The 27,245-nt window shown below is 38.6% G+C and overlaps 1 protein-coding gene and 1 long non-coding RNA gene across 2 annotated transcripts in view; both read right to left on the bottom strand.

Annotated features, from left to right (window-relative positions):
* Positions 1–23,490, bottom strand: part of ZNF804A (zinc finger protein 804A) — a 347,298-nt gene extending 323,808 nt beyond the window's left edge. Inside the window, exon 1 of the mRNA XM_051849369.2 lies at positions 23,241–23,490. Within this exon, the coding sequence (XP_051705329.2) occupies positions 23,241–23,351 (111 nt within the window). The 5' untranslated portion in view covers positions 23,352–23,490. The remainder of the gene's footprint in view (positions 1–23,240) is intronic.
* A 2,139-nt stretch (positions 23,491–25,629) lies between these two features.
* Positions 25,630–27,245, bottom strand: part of LOC103348794 (uncharacterized) — a 57,491-nt gene continuing 55,875 nt past the window's right edge. Inside the window, exon 6 of the long non-coding RNA XR_001793616.3 lies at positions 25,630–26,091. This is a non-coding gene — a long non-coding RNA (uncharacterized lncRNA). The remainder of the gene's footprint in view (positions 26,092–27,245) is intronic.

Consider the following 27,245-nt stretch of genomic DNA (forward strand, 5'->3'; position numbering starts at 1 on the left):
TGGGTTGATTCCATATCTTAACTATTGTGAATTGAGCTATAATATACATGGGGCACTTTTATCTCTTTCATATGTTTTTTCATTTGGATAAATTCACATGAATAGGAATGGCTGGGTCATATGGTAGACCTATTTTAAGATTTCTGAGGAACCTCCATACTGTCTTCCACAGTGGTTGTACTAGTTTACATTCCCACCAACAATATATTGAGATATAGTTTCCTCACATACAACATTTACTGTTTTGTTTTTTTTTTTTTTTTTTTTTTGTTTTTTTGTTTTTTTTTTTTTTTGATGATAGCTATTCTAAATGGAGTGAGGTAAAACCTCACTGTGGCTTTTATCTGCATTTCCCTGATAACCACTGATCTTGAATATTTTTTTTCGTGGTCTGTTGACCATTTGAATTTCATTCTTTGAAAATGCCTGTTCATGTCCTTTGCCCATTTCTTAACTGGTGTTGTTGTTGAGCTTCTTGAGCTCCTTATAGATCCTGAATATTAATCCTTCATCAGTTGCAAAGTTTGTGAGTATTTTCTAATATTCTGTAGGTTGCCTCTTCACTTCATTAAGTGTTTCCTTTGCAATGCACAAGGTGCTTAACTCAATGTAATTCCATTTGTCTATTTTTTTATTTTACTGTCTGTGCTTCTAGGGACTTTTCCAATAAGTCTTTGCCTATGCCAATGTTTTGCAGAGTTATCCCCTATGTTTTCCTCTGGTAATTTGATGGTATCATGTCATAGATTTAGATCCTTGATTGATTTTGGGTTGATTTTTGTATAAGGTACAATTTAGGGGTCTTATTTCATACTTCTGCATGCATAGATCCAATTTTCCAAACACCATTTGTTGTTGACATTGTCCTTTCTCCAGGCATTGATATTAGCTTGTTTATCAAAGATCAGTTGGTTATAAATATGTGTATTAACTTCTGAGTTTTCTATTCTATTCCATTGGTCTACATATCTATTTCTTGCCAGTACTAGGCTGTTTTGATTACTGCTGCCCCATACTTTGTCTTAAAATCTGTAATGTGATGTCTCTTCAGCTTTGTTTTTGTTATGATTGCTTTAGTCATTTGGGGTCTTTTGTGTTTCCTTATGAATTTTAGCATTTTTTTTCTAGATTTGTTAGTTCTGTTACTATCTCTCTGTCTGTTGTAATATATCTACGCCCTCATCATCTATTAACTATTCTTGATCGTAGGAATTAAGTGTACAAGAAAGCAAAATATGTTAAAAATCCAAATATTTAATTGTTAGGTAAATGGTAACTATTTTCTTATTAAATACTTACTGCAATTGAAAATAGCAGTGGTCCTCATTTGGTATGGTGGTTATGATGCCCTTTGAGACAGCTGCCTCCCACATTTGTATGCCTGGGTTCAACTCCCATCTCTGCTCTGAATTCCAGTTTTATGCTAATGTGCACAGTGGGAGGCAGTAGGTGATGGCTCAAGTACTTGTACACTTGCCACCAACAGGGGATTTCCAGATTTGAGTTCCTGGATGTTGCAGTCATTTGAGGAGTCAATGAGAGTATGGGAAGTTTTTCTTTCTTGCTCTCTTTCGCTCTTGCCTTCTCTCTCTCTCTCTCTCTCTTTCTCTCAATTTTAATTTCCTTGGAAAATGAAATTGTAAAAAATATCAGTAATTTGTTCATGTTTACAACTGGTGGAATTGATCAAGTAATTATTGTACCACATTTTTTAGCCTATCAATAATTAGTACACTTCTCTACAGAATGCTTATTACGATTCTTACTTCATTTGCTATTTTTGCCTTCCATTTGAAATTCAGTCTTTCTTTATCCTCCATTTATTGTAATATTATACTGCACTTTGGAATGACTTTCAACAAAATTAGACAAGGAGACAACGTATTATTCCACACTCTGATGACGAGACATTTATCAGAGGGAGAAGTGGTGATCACGAGATCATGTTATTGATCTGCTTAATTCACTTTGATGAGTAAATAAACGAATCAATTTTGCCAGGTTTTAGTGAGAGATGGTTGCTAAAGTAAAAATAAAATCACTTAGCTTTCTATTTGCTGTCAACAACATAACTATTCTCACAGAAAGTCTTCTCCTGGTATAAAATTATGGCTTACAATTCTCTCCATCTTGTGAAACAATATTCAGAACAAGTACATTTTTCTGAAATTTAATCAATATATTTTATTTATACTGCCATACAATTTGTTTATTTTAATTTCTATTAAGGAAAGTTAATGGATTATAATACAAATTTGGCTCAAAGATTAGAGGGACTCTAAGACAAGCTTGACATTAAAGTAATCACTAGGCATTACAGCTACGTAATTTTAACTATTTCCATATAAACTGTCTTTAATATTTCTCAACCATAATAAGTAGCTATGCTGAGTACAATCTTGGATATACTTCAACAATTATTGGGGAATTACGTACTTAATTATTATTAGTCATACTTTGGTTATACATAGTTTAATCATAATTTGTTAAGTGTACAATGTAGAGTATCTTTATGAGTAATACAGTAAATTTATGCTGTATGATTACCTGGCTTCTCTGCTTTGTAAAATGGAAGGATTTACAGCTTTATCATATTTTTTCCTCTTTTATTTTTGAGATAACATATTTTAATTTACATTATGGCTCAAGGCCTGGTGCTTCACTTATTAAAGAGTTCAACAAATAAGAAGTTAAAAGCCCATAGTTCAGCAAGAGTATAGTTAAGGGTTATAAATAATCAAATGAAAAGATGTCTTTTGTAAGCACTAACAGACATGGCTACCATTTATTGTGGTTAAGATGGCAATACAACCCAAGACCAAATTGGACTGAATCACTAACAAACACTTGGATTCTGTTCCGTTCCTCATCAGTATAGGTAATAATGGTATTAGCCTGACTAACAATTCAAGTGTTTTTTGTATTATGAACACATATTTATATGAAAATATGAACTTAGAAGAAGTGAGCTATAAAGGTGAGATACTATCTTGTGAACTTCTATTGTAAGGTTGTTTATCATCAATTTTACTTTCAGTCACCAGTAACTGATTCTGGCTGCTCCTCTGTGATGAACTATGTTGACATCCTTTATTTTCCACTGCAAAAATGACTAAAATATTTTAAGCAGGGGGCCGGCACTGTGGCGCAGCGTGTGGCGCAGCGGGTTAACGCCTTAGCCTATAGCGCCAGCATCCCATATAGGCGCCAGTTCTACTCCTGGCTGCTCCACTTCCGATCCAGCTCTCTGCTATGGCCTGGGAAAGCAGTAGAGGATGGCCCAAGTCTTTGGGCCCCTGCACCTGCACAGGAGACCCGGAAGAAGCTCCTGGCTCCTGGCTCCTGGCTCCTGGCTCTTGGCTTTGGATCGGCGCAGCTCTGGCCATTACAGCCAACTGGGGACTGAAATATTGGATGGAAGATCTCTGTCTCTCTCTCTCTCTCCCCCTCTCTGCCTCTCCTCTCTCTGTGTAACTCTGACTTTCAAATAAATAAATAAATCTTTTAAAAAATATATTTTAAGCAGAAAAACACCTTTAATATAACAAATGATCCTATTCCTCTTGAACTTGGGGATATTCTGGATCATAGAATTATCTTAAATAAAATCATAAATTTATTTTTTAAAAAAATATTTTTGAAAGGCAGAATGACCATGAAGATATAGAGAGACAGAGAGAGTGCTTCTATCTGCTGGTTCATTCCTGAAGTACCCTCAACAGTCTAGGCTTGGCCAGGCTGAAGCCAGGTGGCTGGAACTCCTTCTAAGTCTCCCACAAAAGTCCAATTACTTGGACTTTGTTTCACTCACTGCCTTCCCAGGCACATTCACAGGAAGTTAGACTGGAAGCAGAGTTCCCAAAACTTGAACTGGCACTCTGATATGGGATGCTGGTATCACAGTTCAGCAGCTTAACCTGCTGCAGCACAATGCCAGCCCCAAAAACATGAATATACCCTAAAACAAGCTTGACTTAAAAAATTCTAACAATATTTAGTTTTTATCTTTTTCTGATAATTGACATAAAGCATTTTAGTCTTGGACTACTTTGATGAGGACAGACAGAATAGGAAACTTTTTTTACAAATCATGCCAAAAAGTTGTTCAAAGGTTCCTTCTTAATATTGCCTACCCACGCATAGCAATGTATTTTTCTCCTCCCTCCTGTCAATCCCTGCTCCTTGTCTTGGAAGCTTAACCAGCAATTAGGAGAGAAGAAATTTAGAAACACCAGCATTGTACCAAAACATATATTAAAAGGCCTTGTATCTTTTCATTTTCTTGTCCTTTCCCTGCAAATAATCTTCTGAAAAAAAATGCAAAGATAAGCTACCCATTAAAAACTGTCCAAAGCTGAATGCCAATCCTCTATAAATGTGTGCTGCAAAGCCCAGTGATTAGAATGGGCAGCTTCTTTTACCTTGTATCTATAAATGGAAAACTCATCGATATATTAAAAAGAATGCTGATGCATTACAGCTACAAAGGGCTCGCAAATAATTATTAATCTTTAGTGAAAGAACCTTTGTTACTGTTAATTGTAAATAGAAGATTGCAAACAGTAGGAATAAAAACAGCTGGAAACTTTGCAAAGTATATTGAAAGTACTATAAAACATGACAGTACTGTAAAACATGTATGCTCTTAATTTTACTAAAACCATGCAGTATTTTACTAAATAATATATTTTTCTATCTTGGTATAGTATATAATGTCCATGAAACATATCACTTGGAACTTATTTAATTTAATTGACTAGCTTCTGTTAAATTATCTGTCACAAGAGAAACATGAAAATGTCTTTGTTGAACACTACTTTGATAACAAATGAGAAATAATGGCAATTTTAATTAAGTATCCAAACTTTGGTACAAAAAATAGGAAAACGATAGGAAAATGAAAGAAAAAAATGTGAATAAAACTAATTAAATTGATGCTGCAATCATTAAATTACATGTTTTATATAAATTTGTAACAAGGACCTGACACAGAATATGTGCTCAAGATATTAAAACATTAAATAAATTATTGATTCATTTGCAAGGTTTGAATATATAGTTTGAAAAGATGATTTAGAAAGGATTAAACACAGGCAAATAGAAGTTTAACAGAGCTATATTAAATACACTCAACCACACATTCATGTGGAGTTGATTCTAATGTAATTGTATTTACAACCTAAGTGAAAACTATACACAATAATGAGACATAATTCTGTACATATAATCGATGACTTCAAGACCTTATCAAGATAAAAATAATTCAATTTGCACTCAAAAGAACACTTTAAATTATAAATCTGATTTAATAAGAAAATAATTAGTATATGTAATTTTATTTATAAATATAGGCTATCAATTGTTAAATCTTTGAACACTTTTCATAAAGTACCTAGCAACACTTTAGATTTCTTTTTTTTAATTTTTTTTATTTATTTTTTTGACAGGCAGAGTGGACAGAGAGATAGAGAGAGAGACAGAGAGAAAGGTTTTCCTTTTCCATTGGTTCACCCCCCAGTGGCCGCTGTGGCCAGGGTGCTGTGGCCGGCGCACTGCGCTATTCTGAAGCCAAGAGCCAAGTGCTTCCCCTGGTCTCCCATGCGGGTGCAGGGACAGAATCCGGCGCCCCAACTGAGACTAGAACCTGGTGTCGCAGGCGGAGGCTTACCTGTTGAGCCGTGGCGCCAGCCAACACTTTAGATTTCATAAACCTATCATGTCTGTATATTTTTCAAATTAACTGATTGTTTTCCCAAATTATTGGCACAAACATTTGCTCTGCTATTAAACAAAATTATTTTGAAATATCATATGCTGAAAATTATTAAATAGTATGACCTACATTAATATCCCTAATCTCTGTATGAACTAAAATATGCAAAGGTAATTGAAAAGGGAATAGATGAAGTGAACTAACTTTTCTCATGAAGGTGAATCTAAAACTAGATATTTTTTCCACAAAGTGCAATCTTAACTTTTCATCCCCTCCATGGATGTTAGACTCTACTAAACTTTAAACAAACTAAACGTTTTTCTAGTCTTTCTCCTCCACCTCCTCCTTCTATTTCTTCTCTTTCTTCTTTTTTAAAATGAACAAATATATTGCTGCTAGCTTTCTAAAGGGTCAACTGTAAGTGATGAGAAGCTAAGTGTAGTATACAGAGAACCTAGAAAGGATGAGAGCAGAGCCTCATCTCTCATATAAATGTATGGCCTTGGATATTCTTCTGAAATAGATCCATTGAAACCAAGCCATATGTATTTTTTTTTTTTTTGACAAGCAGTGTTAGACAGTGAGAAAGAAAGAAAGAGAGTTATAGCCAGTGAGAGAGAGACAGAGAGAAAGGCCTTCCTTCCATTGGTTCACTCCCCTAATGACCACCAGGGCCGGCGCTGCGCTGGTCTGAAGCCAGGAGCCAGGTGCTTCCTCCTGGTCTCACATGTGGGTGCAGGGGCCCAAGCACTTGGGCCATCCTCCACTGCTCTTCTGGGCCACAACAGAGAGCTGGACTGGAAGAAGAGCAACCAGGACTAGTACCTGGTGCCCCATCTGGGACTAGAACCCGAGGTGCCAGCACCACAGGCAGAGGATTAGCCTAGTCAGCATGGCCCCGGCCCCAAGCCATTTGTATTTGATGCTACCTGGGGACTTCTGGGAAAGCTAGATTCTTGGACCTTACCTACAGATACTAAAATCCAGATGCTGTGTTCTTCTTTTTTATATGATGATTATGCTCATACAGTTTTGGAATCTGTGCTCTTCAGAACTTTAGTTTCCCTGCATAATATAAACTATGGGATGTTATAGAGTTTATTTAATTGCTAAATTTTTTTTTTTTCTTATTTTTGACAGGCAGAGTGGACAGTGAGAGAGAGAGACAGAGAGGGAAAGGTCTTCCTTTGCCGTTGGTTCACCCTCCAATGGCCGCCGCTGCAGCCGGCGCACCGCGCTGATCCGATGGCAGGAGCCAGGATCCAGGTGCTTTTCCTGGTCTCCCATGGGGTGCAGGGCCCAAGCACCTGGGCCATCCTCCACTGCACTCCCTGGCCATAGCAGAGAGCTGGTAATTGCTAAATTTTGTAATCAATTCCCTGACCTATATAAAATGCATTGTTATCTTTAATTTCTTCATAAATAATTCAAATAATATTTTAAACTCTCTAAGACTTCTATTCTTTATAAGCTTTGCATCTCATGTTCTAGCCGAAAAACATTCATTCATGTGTTAGATCTGGAAAGAAGAAAGAATGCTTCTTCTTTAAGATATCTATAATTGTAAAAATAACCATGGTTTTATGTGAGAAATATTGTAGTAGCTACTTCTTTCTATCATTTAACCTGTATGACAATTGTGATAACAGAGCATTTCAGTAGTAATTACATATAATTTATATAATATGTTTAAAATAGCATTTCAGATGTTACAGAGACTAAACTCTGCAACTTTTGTGATTTATAGGTTTTGTAAGAAAACAGAAACTAAGAAATGTTAAATAACCAGTTTGGGTTACATGCCCAGAAATCCAAGCCATGGTATTGTCGGTTACAGGAAAATAAATAGGAATAACATCAAAAACAAAGGAAGGTGTGAAGCACTTTGAAAATTCTGTATACGTATACCAGAAAATCTTAAATAATTCTACAGTCTACAGTTGTTCTAATTCTACTCAAGTTTCTTAGCTAAAACTAACCAAAATTAACTCATTAAATGAAGCATAAAATACATTTATTGGAAAGGTATTAGGTAGCCAACAGGTTCAAAGGTGACCCTGTGTAATGAGGCTTTCTGAAGAACTAATGCTTGGGGAAAATTCTGCCACTGAAAGAACCAGCTTGGAACAAGATATCTGGCTCTTCAGCCCCACAAGCTGAGGTCAGAATGTGGCTCCTTCCTTCTCTTAATACTGTGACAGCTACCTCAAATGATCTCCAGTTTATCCTGGGCCTATCCTATATCCTGCCTTTCCCATCGTGTGACTAAGTCAAACTTGCTAAAACGTGAGAGAAAGAATAGCTACGTTCCTTATTTCACTATTTATTATAGGGTTTAAAGTCATTGAAAAAATAAATACCATATTAAATACATTGGTAGAAAACATTCTTGTGTGCATCTACTAAAAGAATCAAGAATCAGTGCTAAAAATGCAGAATTTAAGGCAGGAAAGAGAGTGAGGGATGGTTTCTGGCAAGTTCCTGTTACTGTCAAGGTTTCTGTCTTTATCAGGGTAACCATATAATTTATCTTTTTTTAATGTTTATTTTTATTTTATTTTATTTTTGACAGGCAGAGTGGACAGTGAGAGAGAGAGAGACAGAGACAAAGGTCTTCCTTTGCTGTTGGTTCACCCTGCAATGGCAGCCGCGGCCAGCGCGCTGTGGCCAGCGCACCGCGCTGATCCGATGGCAGGAGCCAGGTACTTTTCCTGGTCTCCCATGGGGGGCAGGGCCCAAGCATTTGGGCCATCCTCCACTGCACTCCCTGGCCACAGCAGAGAGCTGGCCTGGAAGAGGGGCAACCGGGACAGAATCCGGCGCCCCGACCAGGACTAGAACCTGGTGTGCCAGCGCCGCAGGCGGAGGATTAGCCTAGTGAGCCATGGCGCCTGCATAATTTATCTTTCAAATTAAAATAATTGTGAGAGCTAAAGGCAGTGCCACTATTAACCAGGCTGAGACAACAGCATAAACTGGGTCTGTCCCAAGCAAATCTGGAAGCACCATACCCCAGTTATTTATATTGTTCTAACTTACATTCTCTCAATTGTGTGCGTGCTCTCTCTCTCCCTCCCTCCATTCCCCATACTTATTTTTTATTCCTAGTATTGTTACTATTCAGTTACTTCATATTTCCAAAAATATTACCAGTGTTATTTTCAGACCTCTCATATTACCAGTTAGCTAGTTGGGAGATAAGTTCTTAACCACTCTTCAGGTAAATAATTGGTTTGATCTCTGTTCCTGGTCAAACTTGCTAGTAAAATGGGGACATCATGAGGAACAAACACTCAGGCTGGAATTTATTAACAATATTTACTGTTGTTATTAATAAGATAAATAATTAATACAGAGAGAGAAGGAACCAGAAGGGGTGTACGTGTCTGTGTGTGGGAAGATAGATTGATTTTACTTCTGTTAATTTTCCTTGAGTCTGTGAATGGATATTGCCTTGGTTTTTGTAGAGTACTGAAAGAAAATCAGAGAGTGCTGTTAAGATGTCATTTGAGATGGCTGCATCCCACATCAAGCTTCAGCTCCTCTCTGGATTCCAGCTTCCTGCTAATGTGCATCTTAGAATGTAGAAGGTATTGGTTCAAGTAGTTGGATTCCTGCCACCTATGTGGGAGACCCAGTTGAAGTTTTAGGCTCCTGGCTTTTTTAAGGACTGGCTGTTGGAGGTGATTGGGGACTGAACCAGTGAAGGGGAAATCTCTCTCTCTCTCTCTCACTCTCACTCTCTCTCTTTCTCTCTCTCTCTTTGCCTTTAAAATAAGAAATAAATAATAATTTTAAAAATAACTATCAACACTTTACTAATCCATCAAAACAATTGGCATGTTTGCTGTCTGAACAGCAATCATTTACATGATATTACTTGTAAACTGAATTATTGGTGTGGTATTTTAATTAAAGCAACTTAACATAAGTAAACAAAATTCTAATTCTTCTTACACCATTTTGCTAACTACCATATAAAGACGACCAATTTGCTTTGATTTATTATTATTACTTACTTCCCTAACATTTTACTGGGTTAACAATATGGCAATTGAGTACCTTAACTGTGGCTCCCCAGGCCAGCAGTATGTAAAATTCTACATCTGAAATTCTATTAATATCAGTCTATGTGAAAAACAGGCTTAGGGTGTTTTTCATAGCAGCATGTAACATAATATCAATTCCTCTAAGTTTTGATACATAAAAATTGCATCTTTCTTGTTGAATCAATTTCTCAGTGATAGGAAACATAAATACAACAATCTGTTATTTTACACAATGTACACCTTTTTGTAAGAAATACAATCCTAATTGCCATGAAGGAAATTACAGTAAATTTTAATAAAATTTGGAAATTTTAATGTCTGATTTTTTGACCACTTTTGTATAGTATTATGCATGGTAATCAAGAAAACAAGGGACTGATTTCAAAATTTCACATATTTTTTATTTCATACTTTAGCTATGCTTTCAATAAATAATGGTCATCACAACCTACTTTAACTTTGTTAAGTAAAGCAGTCCACAAAAATTTCAGTCAACTTAAATGACAAATTAATTGTGACATAAGTAAACAGATACTAAAAATCATGAAACCAGTAGATTGGAGGTACCAAGAAGGATCTAGAAACATCAACTTCAAGAGTGAAAACTGATATTGTTACAACAAACAGTAATAGTCTAGGAAGATGTGGTGGGTACAGCCATCAGCTCCATGTAAGCATCATCTTGCTACACATTTTACACGTGAATGAGATAGAGAACGGTCAAGAATATATTAATTGACAAAGTACACAAATATAGTATATAGCAAACATATCACACATGGATGTTGAATTTTAATACTGAATAATTACATTTTAGAGTGACTTTTAGCTGAAAAAATTGTGGTAACTATATTTGACAAGTTTATTAATTGGTAGTTATTTACTATGCCTGTCTATATAAGAGCAAGAGGAAATATTATGTCGCCCCCTAGTGTAAATATTAATATTGTGACATCAAAAGTGCAAGGATCCAAGAAGATACTCAAGGGAATCACAGGTAAGGAAGTTACTATGGAAAAGAGAGAAAGGAAATGCTAAGCTTTCCTAAACAGCTGACTTCCTATAGTCCTGTGACCTTTTTGTGTCATGGAATGACTGATATTTGAAGGTTTCCTTAAGATTTTTTATTTATTCATCTCCTAAAGTTTATAGAACCTAGTCCATAATGAAAGGAAGACATTTTATACATTCTTGTGGCAGGTATAAGAGGTTCCATATGTAAATTAAGTGATATATCTTAAGTGTCTATGTACACTTGAAATGAATATGTTGAAATCCCAATCTCCAAAGTAATGTTATGAAGATGGGTCCTTGGGAGATGATTTGATTATGGAGAATCTCATCTAGCAAGTGCCTGTCCCCCTCCACCATGTGAGGTTAAAGTGAAAAGACTATCTAGAAGATAACGTGACCTCACCAAACACTACATCTCCTGGTACCTTGATCATTAATTTTCCAGCCTCCTGAATCATCAGAAATAAATTTCTACTGTATGTAACCCATCCATTCAATGGTATATTGTTATAAACTAGGATACCAAGGCAGACTAGGACACTCTGAAAATAATAAAAATATGTATTTGGTTCAAAATACTAAAAGTGTGTAAATGAGGTAAATCCGATTATATCTAATGAGTGAAATTTTTAATAGAGATACAAATCTTCCAGCTTAAAGTACTATGAAAAACTAGTATCATTGATTGAAGGGTTAGTGTCAAACTTCATGCAAATTAGAATATATTCTTTATCTCTTGTAATTGATAAATCATCTCATAGGTAGGTATTACACCTCCTTTTAAAGACAATACACTAACAATGATTGAGTTGAACTTTACCAAAAGTCATAAAACTAATGACTAATTGTAGCACACTTCCCTTGTCTGATCAATTCCTTCATTTTCTTTTCTTTTTTTTTTAACTTTTATTTAATGAATATAAATTTCCAAAGTACGATTTATGGATTACAATGGCTTCCCCCCCATACCGTCCCTCCCACCCACAACCCTCCCCTTTCCCACTCCCTCTCCCCTTCCATTCACATCAAGATTCATTTTCAATTATCTTAATATACAGAGATCAGCTTAGTATACATTAAGTTTTTTTTGTAACATTACACTGATTTTAATGAGATTAGCAATATGCCAGTTTAATTAACTTTATGTTTTCACTCTTCCCAGCAGTTTGGAATGACTCTGCAACACACTGGTTGAAGAGATCTAAGTCAACACTATTGGGAACGTCTGGGGATGAAACAACATTCCACTTTTCATCCTTCCCCCTTCTGCATTTTGCCAAGAATATCGATGTCAGGACAGGGCTTGTAGTGCAAGTCACCATTTGAGACACCAGTATTCCATATCAGAGTGCTTGTTTGAGCTGCAGCTACTAAATTTCTGACCTGGCTCCCTGAGAATGCATTCATGTAGGCAGCAAGTGATGGGTCAAATGCTTGGGCACCCACATAGGAACCTCAGATGGAGTTATGGGCTTCGTCTTTGGCCTGGTCCATCTCTACCTTCTTGCACGCCAAAGAATGTTTCTCTCTCTCTCTCTCTTCCTCTGTCTTTCACTTTTCTTTAAAAGTAGATGAAAAATAAAAAAAAACATTTAAAATATTAAAAATAAAATATAGATGTCATAAGTAATGTAGTAACCACCTTGAAACTGTAGGAAAATTCAAATAAAATTAGAGCATCTTTGTCCTTGGCATTGAGCTGAGTCACTTAATGTTAGAAAATTTTGCATAGCTCCTATTCGTAGATTCTTATAACAAGAAAAATGAAAATTTATATGGATCACTAGTTACATATTTGGGGGTTTGGTTTTACAAACATTTATACTCACTATTTACGGAAACAGAGTTAGCCCTATGTGGGGTTATATAGTGTTAGTATTTTCAATGACATGATGAAGGCAGGCACAGCTGGATCCAAGAACACAATTCTATAGTGGAAGCAGTCATTCTCTCCCCATTATCATGATGATATTTTGTCCAGATAACCAGGGTCTTCAACAAGGAGTAGACATTTGCTAAAAATAAAGTTTTTAAATAAATACCCCAGAAGTAAGATCAGTCTTTCCAGTGACACTTCCTTGGGGTAACTGGATTATATTACTGCAGACATTTCCATTACACAAAGAATCAATATTTAATCCCATCTTTCTGCCCTTGACCTGTATTAAGAAAAATCCTTAAGTACAAACCTCTCTCTCATCACTAAACCATTTCCTTTTCTGTAACTGATATCACTTCTCTGCCAGAAACTTCTCCAGGAATCTCCTGCTTTCCATAATTTACCTAAATTCGCTGGTAACTCCAAGAGTACCAGACTTTTTTGAAAGTCTCTCCAAGACAAACTTGTTAGCTCCATACTGTATGCTTTAAGTGTTTCCTGTCTGAGGTCAGATGGTAAGGACTGAGTGTTTGTGCCCTTCAAATGTATATGCTGAAACCCTAACCCACAATGGGTTGGTATTGGAAGGTAAGGCCTCTGGGAGGAAATTGGGTCACCAGGGTAGAGTGCTCATGAATGAGATTAATCCACTCCACCAAGTGAGGATACAATGAGAAGACAGCCATCTGGATACCAGAAAACAGACATTTACTTTGATGCTGGGCTTTGCAGACTACAGAAATGTGAGATATAAGTATTTGGTATTGAGCCACACGGTTTATATTCATTTGTTATACAACCCCAAAGTGACTACAGCAATGAGTTAAGTTTTGAATTGTTGTTATTAACTTGAAACCCTACTGGCTAAGTTTGGGAGAAAATCTGTGCACTAAGAATAAACCTTCCCCTTTGACAAAACACTTCTGCAGGGGTCACAAGAAAGTACAGCTATGCATAACTGAGTCTCACAGGAGGAGTGGAAGGTGAATCCAAGGATCCTGAGTCCTCCCCTCAGGACTCCCAACCTTGTCATCTCCAATTACGGCCACTACTACCTATGTTAAGGTGACTGGAACCAAGCTTGTCTTACCTTGTGTCTCCAGTGACACTGGTCACTACAGAGGTCCAGAACTCCAACATTCCACCTCAATTTCTAAATTTAAATCCCTATATGGCTAGGTTACATATGTTTTCTTAATACAATTCACTACATTTCCACATGTTCTAAAATCCTTGGACTGTTTTCTCTTGAGTTCATAAATGTCTGTTATCAACAATTCTCTGTAGATTTAAATTTTTCAACGAAGTTAAACTTCACCTTTTTCACATTTTTGGTCCAAGTAAAATCTATTTGTCTTGAAAACACTGCTCCTCTGTCTCTGTCTGAAGATGTGGATGCTCACATTCTAGTGTGGCAATAAAGTCACAAGTCTGCCTCATTCTACCTGAATACTTATTGATGCTTCCTCATCCCCAAAAGTCCTCAGCTTTGAGTCCCATTGCCCTGTAACCCTCGTTGCACTGTAATCAGGTTGTCCTCCCTTCCTCCTACAGGCCAACCATTCATTCTCAGACATACGTGAGAAAGGTTTAAAAAAATAAATAAATAAAAGCTAAACCATGGTCAGCAGCTTGTCTGGATTGAAGAGTGAGGTACAGTGTTTTAGGTCAAACATGGACGTTCACCAGTTCTGATGTTTACTAACACCAGACAAGGCCATTCTTTGATCATGATGTCAAAACAAGCCCACTACAGCACTGACAAAATCAAAAGATTCTTTTTGTTGCCTAACATCCCTGATCCACTACCCAACAGGAGCGAGAATTGCTTCATTACCAATTACAGCTTTAGTACACAGTCTCTCTCAACTCCTAGATTAAATAAAATAAAATAATAAAATTAAATAATAAATAATAAAATAGGGGCTGGTGCTGTGGCTTAGTGGGTGGAGTCACCGCCTGTGGTGCTGGCATCCCATATGGACACCGGTTCAAGTCCTGGCTGCTTCACTTCCAATCCAGCTCTTTGCTTTGGCCTGGGAAAGCAGTAGAAGATGGCCCAAGTCCCTGGGCCTCTGCATCTGCGTGAGAGACCGGAGGAAGCTCCTGACTCCTGGCTTCAGATCAGCGCAGCTCTGGTCGTTGTGGCAACTGGGGAGTAAACCAGCGGATGGAAGACCAATCTCTCTCTTCCTCTCCTTCTCTCTGTGTAACTCTGACTTTCGAATAATTATATAAATCCTTAAAATAAATAAATAAATAAAAGTACTAAAATAAGCAAGCATAGAATTGTTCCTTTTTTATCATGGTACCCAATCAGGAATACAACAGTGTCCCCCAAATCACCCCCACAATACTCCTCATATCCTCTTAATGAGATACAGTAAAAGCCCCCATGGCCTGCATTTTGTCTGGTTCCAACAAACACTAATATGCTCAACTTGGTTCAACCAAAGCTATGTTCCTATGGTTTTTGTCTGACAGACATTGAAAATAATTGTACATACTTTTCAAGTTTTTCATGAAGACATTCTTGTTTGTAAAAAGCAAGTTCTTCATTTTAAATGGTTCAACTAAAAACTTATTTTCTTTAATTTACCAAAGTGTACACTTTTGAAATCAACTTTAAAAATATTTACTTTCTTTTGGAGCTAGCTTAATTTCATCTTCGAGTTATAATACCTGCATGTGTGGTTAGCTATTGGACTGCATTAATAAGTAGGATATAGTATTTCTTTTTGTTGGCAAGAGGTTGATTGAAACATAGCCTGTAATTCAGGCAAAGAAAGTTATATAAACTTGATTATAAATTAACAAAATTTAGTAACAAACTGTATAAATTTTAAATCTTTATGGTTATCAATATCAACTCACCTACTTCTTACTATATCCACAAAGGATTTATATTTACAATATTTAGTTACATTATTATTAAAAAGATAAACTAATGTTCTCTGTATCGAGGTTTTAAATATACAGAATCAATTGTATATATGTGTGTGCATACCTACACACATAATTTACTGCAAGGGATTGACTCTGTGATTCAAAGAACTGGTAAATATGAAATTTGAAGGGCATGCTGGCAGACTAAAAGTTCAGGAAGGAGTTAATGCATTAGACTTCAAGCATAATTTCTTCTCATCCAGAAAACATCAGTTTTCACTCCTGTTTTTTTATTTATTTGACAGGTAGAGAAATAGACAGTGAGACAGAGAGAGACAGAGAGAAAGGTCTTCCTTCCATTGGTTCACTCTCCAAATGGTCACCACGGCCAGCACTGCACCAATGTGAAGCCAGGAGCCAGGTGTTTCCTCCCAGTCTCCCATGCGGGTGCAGGGGCCCAGGGACTTGGGCCATCCTCCACTGCCCTCTGGGGCCACAGCAGAGAGTTGGACTGGAAGAGGAGCAACCAGGACTAGAACCCGGTGCCCATATGGGATGCCAGTGCCGTAGGCAGAGGATTAACCAAGTGAGCCACAGTGCCGGCTCCAGTTTTCACTCTTAAGAACTTTGAACTGATTACATAGAACTAACCGAGGTTATCAAGGGTAACAATGTCTGTAGTATATACATATATATATATATATATATATATATATTCTATATATATAGAAAGGCAGAACTACAGAGAGGTAGAGGTGCAGAGAGAGAGAGAGAGAGACAGAGACAGAGAGGTGTTCCATCCGCTGGTTCACTCCACCAGATGGCCGCAAAGGCCAGAGCTATGCTGATCTGAAGCCAGGAGCCTGGAGCTTCTTCAGGGTTTCTCAACTGGGTGCTGGGGTCCAAGCACTTGGGCCATCTTTCACTGCTTTCCCAGGCCATAGCAGAAAGCTGGATTGGAAGTAGAGCAGCCAGGACTCGAACTGGCATCCATATGGGATGCTGGCCCCGGCCCCTTTGAATATCTTTTATAATTAGATTAGTAGTTGATTCAATAAGTGGAAGATATTCTAGTTGACAAATAATACCAACAACACAACCAAAACTGTTTATTTTTCTAAAACCACAGAAAAAAAAATGTTTTCTTTTAACCAACGCAGCACTGCCATTATAAACATTTGGTATATTAAATGTACTTATATATAGAAAATTATGTAACTTTCTTCCAATAGTGCCAAACCGTTTTGGAGTTCAGAGCAATAGATCAGGTAATGAATGCTGTTTACTTTGACAACTAGGACTGAGTTCTAATTATTAATTTCCCTCACTTTTCTTATACTGAGCTAGAAAGGGCACTATATTACATTTATAAAACTGTATGAAACCTTACTAGTTAAAAATATCATTATATTATAGTACATTTTGTAAGGTCTTCTCAAATGCAAGGAATAATTTAGAACAAAATTAAACAAATCAAGTGATTTGAGGCTAAAATTTTTAGAAATAGAAACAAAACTATACATCTGTTTTTTGGTATGCAATATAAAATGTGATAAATACAAATAGCTTCTTCAGGAGTTTTGACTGTAGTATATTATGGATTATAATTGTTACATTTTTGCTTAAGGATTATTCAAACTCCTAATATACAGTATTCCCTTGCAACAGTACCCTCTCTGTTGGAGATAACTGGAGGAAATTATTTTCACATTATATTATTACCACAATTATGAAAAATATGATTTCCTGTAACCATAACAGTTTTAGTAGAGCATTTTCCAAGTGTGCTATGGGAGCTAATCTGGTCCATTTAAGTATAAATTAAAGAATAAAATTACATTCAGAATTAATTATGAAACACACACACACACACAAAAACCAAGAGAATACTATCAGTCTGGGACCTAAGTTAGCCTGTCATTTTAAAATGCAAAAATGCATTAGCCTCAGGGGCCTGTTATGGCTAAGGGGTAAAGCCATCAACTGTGATCCCCTACATCCCTTATGGACGCCAGTTCCTTTCTCAGCTGCTCCATGTCCAATCCAGCTCTCTGTCTGGAAAAAGCAACGGAAGATGACCAAAGTGTTTAGGCCCCTGCCAATCCAAGAAGGAGATTCCAATGAAGCTCCTGGCTCTTGGCTCTGGTTTCGCACAGCCATGGCCATTGTAGCTATCTAGAAGATGGAAGATCTCTGTCTTCCCCTCTCTTTCTCTGCAACCTTGTCTTTTAAATAAATAAATGTGTTTTTTTTTTTTAATGTATAACCCTCAAATTCCTACATGTTTACTTTTATGATAATATCTCGATGTTTGATCTGGAGATCACTGTTAATTGGTATAAAAAGGACAGAAAAATAGGAAAACACTGAGGAGTTTTTAAAGATCATTATCTTCCTAATAGTTCATGCGTTGAAGGACACATGTTGGACAATAAAAACATTTTTAATTTATCTATAGGTAGATTAGATTCCTGGACCAAACAAGAGGTAAAACATTCAAGTGCTTTCATTCTTTAGAAAGGTGATGCAAGTAAGTGAAAAGTTTACATAGTAGGAAAAGCAGAGTAGACTGTCAAACTGTGAAGCACATTCTTCTTGAAATGCCATTTACACTCAAATATTTCAAAAATAATGCATTACTAAACAATCTACATCTGCAGCCTGAATTTGTCCCAGACTATAATTTGAAGAAACCTCAGGCCTAGGTGGTTCCAGAAGATCTTGATAATCTATATTTTTAGTAAAAATGTAATCACAGTGATTAAAAAACTAGAAAATATTGGTGCATAACAAAAATGTAAAGATGGTAACATAATAAAACATCTCAATTATCACTTAATCAACTAACAAACATATGCAGGAATCATGGTTATTAGATTCAACTTCACAATACTACTTACATTGTAGAGTCATAATAACAATAATTCAATTATCAATTACTTCCCTTACTTGAAGAATGAATTATGCAAATACATATGCTGTAAAGTTTCACTACATAAAAAAAAAAAAAACACAGCAAGGAATATATGACACCTTAAGTTCAGAAAAGTAGACACAGACAGACTTTATACTGAATGTGCAAGAGTTTAAATGGAAGTTAGAAGAATAAATAACCAGACTGATTTTGTGAACAAATTCATAAAGTGAGTAAGTTATAAGATATATTATGATATCTCTCTCTCTCATCCTTGAACTCTATTGAGGGCATTAATCTAGCAAGGTTATTTTTTCAACAGTACCACTTCAATAACTGTCCTCCTTACTTTTAGGCACAATCTTAAAGTGACAGCAAGTGAGGTTTCAGTGAGTAGACACTTCAAAGTTATATCCCTAGAAGATCATGATAATGTTAAGAACATGTCATGAATAATAAGTTTAATAATAATAGTCTTTTAAAAGATCATATAGCATATTTCAAAGATTAAGCCAGTTTTACTGAGGTACTGGATATAAAGGCCTTACAAACACAAATTTTTCATGTTTTCCAAATGAGTGCACATGAAAATATCCTGAGACAGCCATGTCAAAAGATATGAATATTTTGTCAACAGAGTGAACAGGAGCAGCCCTGAATACCTCTTAGCCCATGATATTCAGTGTGTAATACACAAAGCCTGAGGTGCCTGGAATTGTGCCTTGCAACTGAGGCTCCTCAAAAAATCTAAATGAACTAACAAATATGTCAAGAACCCATTAATAAATTCCTTTTTTTTTCCCCAAACCTGGTAATTTTTGTATTGAAAATGGAAGGCAGCTTACAGAAACAGGGTCTAGCCTACTCATAAGTGATGTTTTTGTGTTGGATGAACAGAAGTAGAATAAATTCAAATTCAAATTATCCTGTAAATCTGGAACTACTTTTCTACATCTGGATGCAAATGGAAAAGTCAAGTACTGTCAATCAAATAAATGACATGATATAAATGCTTAATTCCTATTATTATATGACTCCTATGGATTCCATAATTGAAAATACAAACCATAGAGGAAGGATGTCAGGAGCCAAGGAATCTGCACTACAGTATTGATTCACTCTATCACCTAAAATCCACCATTTTTTTGAATTCCATATTCACTGAAATAGACAAAATGCTATTATGACACTTAAATGCTGACCAAGTATCAAAATTTAACAAGCACATTAGTAATAATGCCCAAAGTTCAAAAAGCAAACTTAAATTCCATATTAAAATTTGTGCATGCACATGCACACACTTCACATATAAATATTCTGAATTAAAAACTGCAAAACACATAATTAGGCCAAGTAAATTTGGGGATCAGTTGTAAATCATTGTCAAAAAATAGCACAATTTAAGCACAATTAAATGTCTTAATCCAATAAGCAACTGCTTACAAAATAGATTGAGTAAATCTCAAGAGAAAGAAAAATAATCCATGGAAAGTAAATTTTATTAATTGCAACTAAGCCCTATAATATATCCAGCAATATTCTGGATAACTATTAAAATGCTAACATACTTCTGTTCCATGAAACCAAATCTGTATCACAGATATGATGCCATTTGTAGCAAAAATCATGACAAATAGACTGGCCTATGTTTTTCTTGTAATATATTAGAAAACAGAGATTTCTACATTTCTACTTAACATAGTCAAGTGGAATACATTTAGAAGCTCATGAATAGGGTCAAGATTAACAGCAGCTTTAATCTTTAAGGTTTTTTTTTTTGGAACTTATGTTTGAGTGACAAAATAACATCTATTGAAAGGATGTATATTTTAATGATCTCAATATGAATGTCAGGATTGCATTCTGTAATGAGGAATAAAGTAATTAATCAATGTCACTGAAACTGCACTTCTTACACTGTTTATTCTAAAAGTAACTTCTAGGTTATGATAGAACACTGTCCTAATAGTTGCAGCCTATTTTGATGCTATAATTTTTTTTAAGATTATGGGGTCATTTAAAAAAAAAATAAAAATTAACATGAATGGCAAAATACCTATTATCTAGTAATTGAATCTATTTGAATTGCTTTGAAAATCAAAGTGCTCTTTCCCTGAATGGTTTCATAGAATAAGTTATTCTTTCCTGAAATAAGAAAAAAAGAAACTAAGATTTTATTAAAATCCTTTAAACTTATTGCATATTTCAAAAATATAATGATGTTTTAGAAGGCAAAAGTAAAATATATGAAAATCAAATTGAAAATAAAGTAGGAAGGATACCAATTTTTTCTCCATCAAACTAGGATTGAATACACAATAAATATAAGTCATTTTATCTATTAATTTAACAACAAATAATTTTAAAAGAACTGTAAAATAACAATGAAATTCTTACTTGAAAATTTTCAAAATGTGGTATATATATTGTTTAAGATAATATTTGTTTTTCTTATTAATGTTGATAATTCTTAGAAGTTTTAGATTGAGTTCTCTATTTTTAGCTGATACTAAGTTGTAGTTCATAGGAATTCCTCACAGGATATATGTACTTTGAAGAAAAAATTTTGGTAAGTAAGACAGCTTTTTAAAAATTAAAATCAGTCATTTATGGATATGTCCAGAACCTCTTCGGGTGTTTTGAAAGCAAGGCACAAAAATTCACTGTCTGCAATAAAACCCATCAAAAGAAATCAAGAACACACATATACAGCATATATTACCCTGTAAAGAAATAGTTTCAGATATGCTTGAATCACATATGAAATCCTCCATTATTTCAGCCCATGAAAATACAACCATGATTATTTTTAAACAACCTGGAATGAATACCATGAAAGGCCCTCTAAGTCTCTTTGGTGATAGCTACAATAAATGCCATAGGAGTTATTTCAAAAGCTGAGCCTTGTTTGTTGCTCCTGATATTTGTCTATATTTAAATATATTCATCTCCTTCAGGTAGCTGATTTTTATCATCTATTTAATCAGAAGTTTACATGGGCAAATCTAGACTTTAACCTAGTTTTTGTTAATCAACTTCAATCACAACAAACTAGTCAGCATGAACAAATTCAACTATTGTTAGAAACCCAAGGCTCACTTAGGAATCTTCATTAATAGTATTTTAACAAGTTGAGGTATGGCAACTAAGATATTTTTTAACTCCATTGTATCTTCTATCACTCCATTATGATAATCACAGAAATAAAATCTTGTAAAATTAATCTCTCCTTTCCTATAAGTGAAACTTGATTTAAAAAAATAAACCGGTGCTATTTTATTCTAAATGAAACCTTTATCTCCCACCTTCCCCCTCAATGTTTACCTCCACATCTAGCTGAGTACAGTAGCTAGGGCCAAAACTGTTTCAGTAATTCCATTAGCCTCTACTTATTACTCTATGCAGCAGGTCACTAAAGACTGCAAAAAGTATTTTCACTTTCTTTTGTTCAACAACAGTCAACCACATTTAGAGCGACAACAAAAGCAACACTCTAGCCCTGCTTTTTAGTCTTAAATTAAGAGCCAAAAGGAGGTAGCCAATAGATTCAAAGAAGAGAGAAATCAAGTGCAGCACACACTTCAGTGCCAACGTTCACTTAGGACTTCAGATGAGAACTTTTCATCATTGTAAAATACACACCTCAGCAGATTTTATTTATTTAATTAGAAACATGCTTGAACATCTATCAAGAAAAGTAGATTAGGAATGAGTATTTACATTTGTACTGAGTCTGTCCTTTAAGTTCTGTTTGACTGGGTTCAGGCTAAGCAATTCCACTGAGAAGGCGAGGGGAGCCTGCTGATGTACCCAGGTTTTGAGAGACACATTTGTATGGGACCACCTGACTTGGGCTCTACTCTTCCCAGTACTTAGCGTAAGGAGGCTTCCTCTACTCCCTTTCTCCGTTATGGAGGTGTATACTTCTCCAGAGACACCAACCCACAAAAGCACTGCAGGGAGGTGTAGCCACGAGGCGATCTGGATGGAGACTGGGCGCTGTCACCAGGCACTATCTGGACGCTCAGTGCATCCTCCCCCACCAATCAGGAGTGCGCTCCCTACCAAGACGCTGCCGGATGAAGCTCTGTGGTCCAGTGAGAACCTTCCAGCAACGGCATGGATTCTCTTTGCCTAAGAGGCTTCCTAATGGCTCTCACCATGAGGCGGTGATGCCCTTCACACTCATCCCCCAACCTCTGCTAGAGGAGCAAGCGGGAAGTTGACAGCTCGGGTTTCTGGAACGCTCTGTTCAGCTTAGCACTGACAACTTCTCACTGCACAAGTTTGTCGCCAGACCGTCTTGGGCTAGAGCCGGCATACTCGCACAAACTCTGTCAAGAGCATCACTCAATCCCGCCACTTCCCCCGCGCCACCAGCCACATGGCTCCCTGCCTCCAACAGACTCCCACCTCCTCATTCACCTTCACTCCCCGAACTGAGGCACTTGGGGTTAGGGTTCTTTCCCTGCCTTTTGGAGGAGGTTCTGCAGACACAATTCGCCTCAAATAAGAAGCAGCTGTGCTAAGCGTCAGGCATTTTGGAGTGAGGTGGAGGGCGAACAGAGCATCGTGGAAGTGCGAAGAAAAGCCAGGGATCACAGCACGCCCGAGGCGCCTTCCTTTTCCCACACCTAATTCTCACCCACGCCCGCCGGAGCAAGAAATGAATACATCAGAAACCAAATGCAATCACAGCATCTCCACACCTCACTGTAACCCCAGTCCTCCAAATGCCCGAAAGAGAGAGAGAGAGAGAGAGAGAGAGAGAGAGGGAATTTTTACCAGAGTTTTGTTCCCGTTCTTGCTGAGAGGGCCCCGGAAAACTCCCTTGATGTTGCGAAAGTGTCCGTTGCTGAGACGCGTGGAGCTGATGACAATGTAGTAACACTCCATGGGGCAGCCGCCGCCTCCTCAAGCGCAGCCGCCGCGTCCATGCACCCCGCTCCCGCAGCCGCAGCGCGCCGGGGCCGGGCAGGGCGCGCGGGGACCCGCCGGGAGGGCCCCAGACGCCGCCGCCGCCGCCGCCGCCGCCGCCGCTGCTCCGCACGCCCTGAGGAGGCAGCCTCGTTACGCCCGGCGGCCGCGCGCGCCCAGGCGCCCCCGCCTCCGCATGCCCAGTCTTTCCCTCTCTTTGAGCGTGTGCGCTTCTCTTCCAATTCGCGTTGGGACGATGAGCCCCGCGGGAGCAGCCCTGGCCGGGAGGGGCGGGGGGCGGGGGTGGGACCGGCCAGGAAGACAGAGCCGAGCGCCAGTCAGCGGCGGCGCGGGAGCCGAGCGGAGCCGGGCTGCGGGAGCCGCCCGCGCGGCAGCGGCAGCAGCAGCGGCGGCGGCAGCAGCGGCAGCAGCGGCGACGGCGGCAGCAGCAGCAGCATCCCCCGCTCTCGGCGCCCGCTCTCAGAGTTGCGGCTGCTGGCAGGCATGAGTGTTATTATAGTGAGCGGCGTTGCCGGTCCATTGCACTGAGCCAATGGCAGGGAGCCACTGGGCTGATAGCGAGAGCTGTCAGAGGAGTACATCTGTCACCCGCTGCCTCCCCCCGCCCTCCCCCGCCGCCGCCGCCGCCGCCGCCGCCGGGACCCGCGGCCGCGCCAGCCGGGCCGCGAGCCGGAGCGCCCCGCGCAGCGCGGCGACCGCAGAGGGCTGGGGGCGCGACGACGGCCACGGCGGGCGGGCTGCAGGGCTGCAAGGGCGGCCGCCGCCGGAGAGTGGGAGACTCCTCCAAGGTGGGGGCGGAGGGAAATGGAACAGAACGCGGTTTCTAGCCGGGCCAGTCGGTGTGGGGATGGGGTGGGGGTGGGGTGGGGAGGGGTGATAAATAAATTAATAATTCAGTACCCAGGGCCAACCGCTTCCAACTGCAGCGAATCCAGGCAGGTGCCCACAGCGTCTCCTCTCTCGGGGACTACTCATCGGGTTTGGCTCAGTGGGTTTTATTTGTTTTTTAATGTATTTTGGGCACTGAGGATGGCATCCTGTTCAGAACCCTAGAGAGACTAGGAGAGAAAAATGCACCCCTTCCCCAGTTTACCCCTCCCCCAATACAGGGACCTTAAACCGCCCGTATGGATGATGGCTCGGGTGGACGGGCCCGAGGCGGTGAGGGTGGGAGTGGGAAGAAGGCAAAGGCGGGGGCTCCCGGCGTGTGCGTCCCAGTCCGGGCCTTCCCCTCACCCACCTCCCTGGAGAGCATTAGTTCTTCCTAAATTGTCAAAGGGGATGCTTTGCGGCACGGAATCTGCCTAGAGCTTGCCTTGCGTTTCTCTCCGGTTCTTCTCTGGCTCTCTAGGGTGCGAGCGAATCAAAGCCTGCGCCCTGGAAGCGACCTGAATGGCAGAGCCTGCGCAGGAACGCAGGAACGGATAGGTGTGTCGCGGCAAGTAGGGAATGGGGTCTGCCGCGTTCTCTGGAGAAGGGCTGGTGGCGTGGGTTTTGGACGGGCACAGACGGTGTGTCCTCGCGCCCGCCTGCTTCTGCCTTTGTGTAAGTTTAGCTGCTCTGAAGTGGTGGAGTGAGGGCGTCCCATCAGGTAGAAACACACCATGGATCTTGCTACTGCTGTACGACTCATTAGCAGGCACTTAAAAAGATCGATAACTGGCAGTGAGGCTGGGAGATGATGCCTACGATGAATTCACTGAAGGCTTTATTTTCCTTCTGCCTGGAAAGCCTTCATTGGTTAAAGCAGATTCCAAACATCTTGATGTCCCTATGTCAAGGCACACTGCACCTTGAAATAAACCGTGGTTATTTCGTCTATTTGGGGCTTAAGATTGCAATAGACTGTCCATTTTGTTCATCCCACATATATAGGTGACCCTGCAAACCATAATGCCTTCCTTAAATGAGTCTGACAGTTTGCACTTTTTGAAAGCGGGAGGGGAGAAAACCTTCATGAGGTAGGAAGTAGTTGTATGAATAAATTGTAAATTTTGGGTGGTGGAACAGAGTGCTAGGTTCATCTATACCAAATGTTTCCACCTTTTGTGCTTAAATTCAAGTAAAGGGAAAAAAGTTGGTGTGGACTGAGCAGAGCTGATTATGAGGTGTTAAGAGTTATTTTAAAATACTTGGCTGAATTTCTCAACTATCCACTTGGGGGAGTCTGGAAGTCTTGCAAGAAAGAGAATTTAGAAAACTTCTATACTCTGTGGAACAGATCACCCAGTTGTTTGTTAAAAATCAGTATGAACACAATCCTATTAGGAAAAGAAAATTGATCTCCACTAAATATAGTATAGAAATTAAACTGATTTCTGGTTTCCGTCATTGCAGTCTTGTTTTTATTTGCATTAAGAAGGTGCATGCATTCTCTGATGATATCAATTTGGGAAGAACTGTATGATATCTATTATGTCTTTCAAAGTTCAGGAAAGTTGCAGCTACTAGGTGGGTGATAACATCTTTACCGTTCCTAACTCAAACCAAGGAAGCTCCCAAGGAAATGGAAGAAACGCCAGATGTGAAACAGAGATGATGTAGTCCTTGGTGAGTGTGTAAATCATAATGATGGGAGTCAGGTTTTTTGGTAGTGTATTTTGCTCAAAATGCTCCTGGTGAAATATTTGATTTCTGTAGCATGAGTTCAGGTCATTTTCCAGTTCAGGAAACAGCAAACACAGTTACATGAGTTGTCCTATGAAACAGTATCAACAAGTGGCAGAGTCTGTACGACTGTATGCACCCATGTGTTTGTGCATATGAACACAAGGGTATTTCAAAATGTTCAAAGAAAATGGAAAATAGAATTATATTTTAATTCTGTGTTTCATGAACTGATTGAAATATCCTTGTAAACATGTATATCATAACAATAAACATTAGTAACATTTTCTTAACAATATCCCCTAAAAAAGCGCTACTTCCAGAATAATCTATCTTTACCACTTACATTTTTGATATGATGCAATGGCTTTTGGTTGTCACACCCGAATCTGAATTTGAATGGTAGCAAACACACTTGCATCTGCTATTCCATGAAGGATACTAATAGTTAAAAAAGAAATGAGGAGCCGGCGCCGTGGCTCACTAGGCTAATCCTCCGCCTAGCGGCGCCGGCACACCGGGTTCTAGTCCCGGTTGGGGCGCCGGATTCTGTCCCGGTTGCCCCTCTTCCAGGCCAGCTCTCTGCTGTGGCCAGGGAGTGAAGTGGAGGATGGCCCAGGTGCTTGGGCCCTGCACCCCATGGGAGACCAGGAAAAGTACCTGGCTCCTGGCTCCTGCCATCGGATTAGCGCGGTGCGCCGGCCGCAGCGTGCTGGCCGCGGCGGCCATTGGAGGGTGAACCAACGGCAAAGGAAGACCTTTCTCTCTGTCTCTCTCTCTCACTGTCCACTCTGCCTGTCAAAAAAAAAAAAAAAAAAAAAGAAATGAGGAAATTTTGGAAATTTTGCAAAAAAATGTATCTTCACTGTCTTCTGTATATAAAAGAAATTAATTTCAAAATTGAGATTGAACAAAGACATATATTTCAGAAAAGACTGTTCATTTCTTTTGTGTATCCAAATTTAGTGGCCACAGCTATACTGGTCATTTAAATTAAATTACTAATCACCTGACAGGATACTCATTATCCCATTACTAATGAGCTCAGATACTAGTAGACTTTTCATCAAATCAACCTTAATGTCCAAGAGAACAGTGACCCACCACCACAGGGTGTCTGCTTCCCGACTGAACAGAATGGACATAATGGAATTCTTATTTCAAAAACATGGAAGGGACCTATACAGTGAATTCTGCTGGAAAAAGAGAAGTAGGAAATGAATACTTTCTTATTGTCTCAGAGAA

This window comes from Oryctolagus cuniculus, chromosome 3 (assembly GCF_964237555.1).
Source record: "Oryctolagus cuniculus chromosome 3, mOryCun1.1, whole genome shotgun sequence".
In the NCBI taxonomy this organism is placed as follows: Eukaryota; Metazoa; Chordata; class Mammalia; order Lagomorpha; family Leporidae; genus Oryctolagus; species Oryctolagus cuniculus.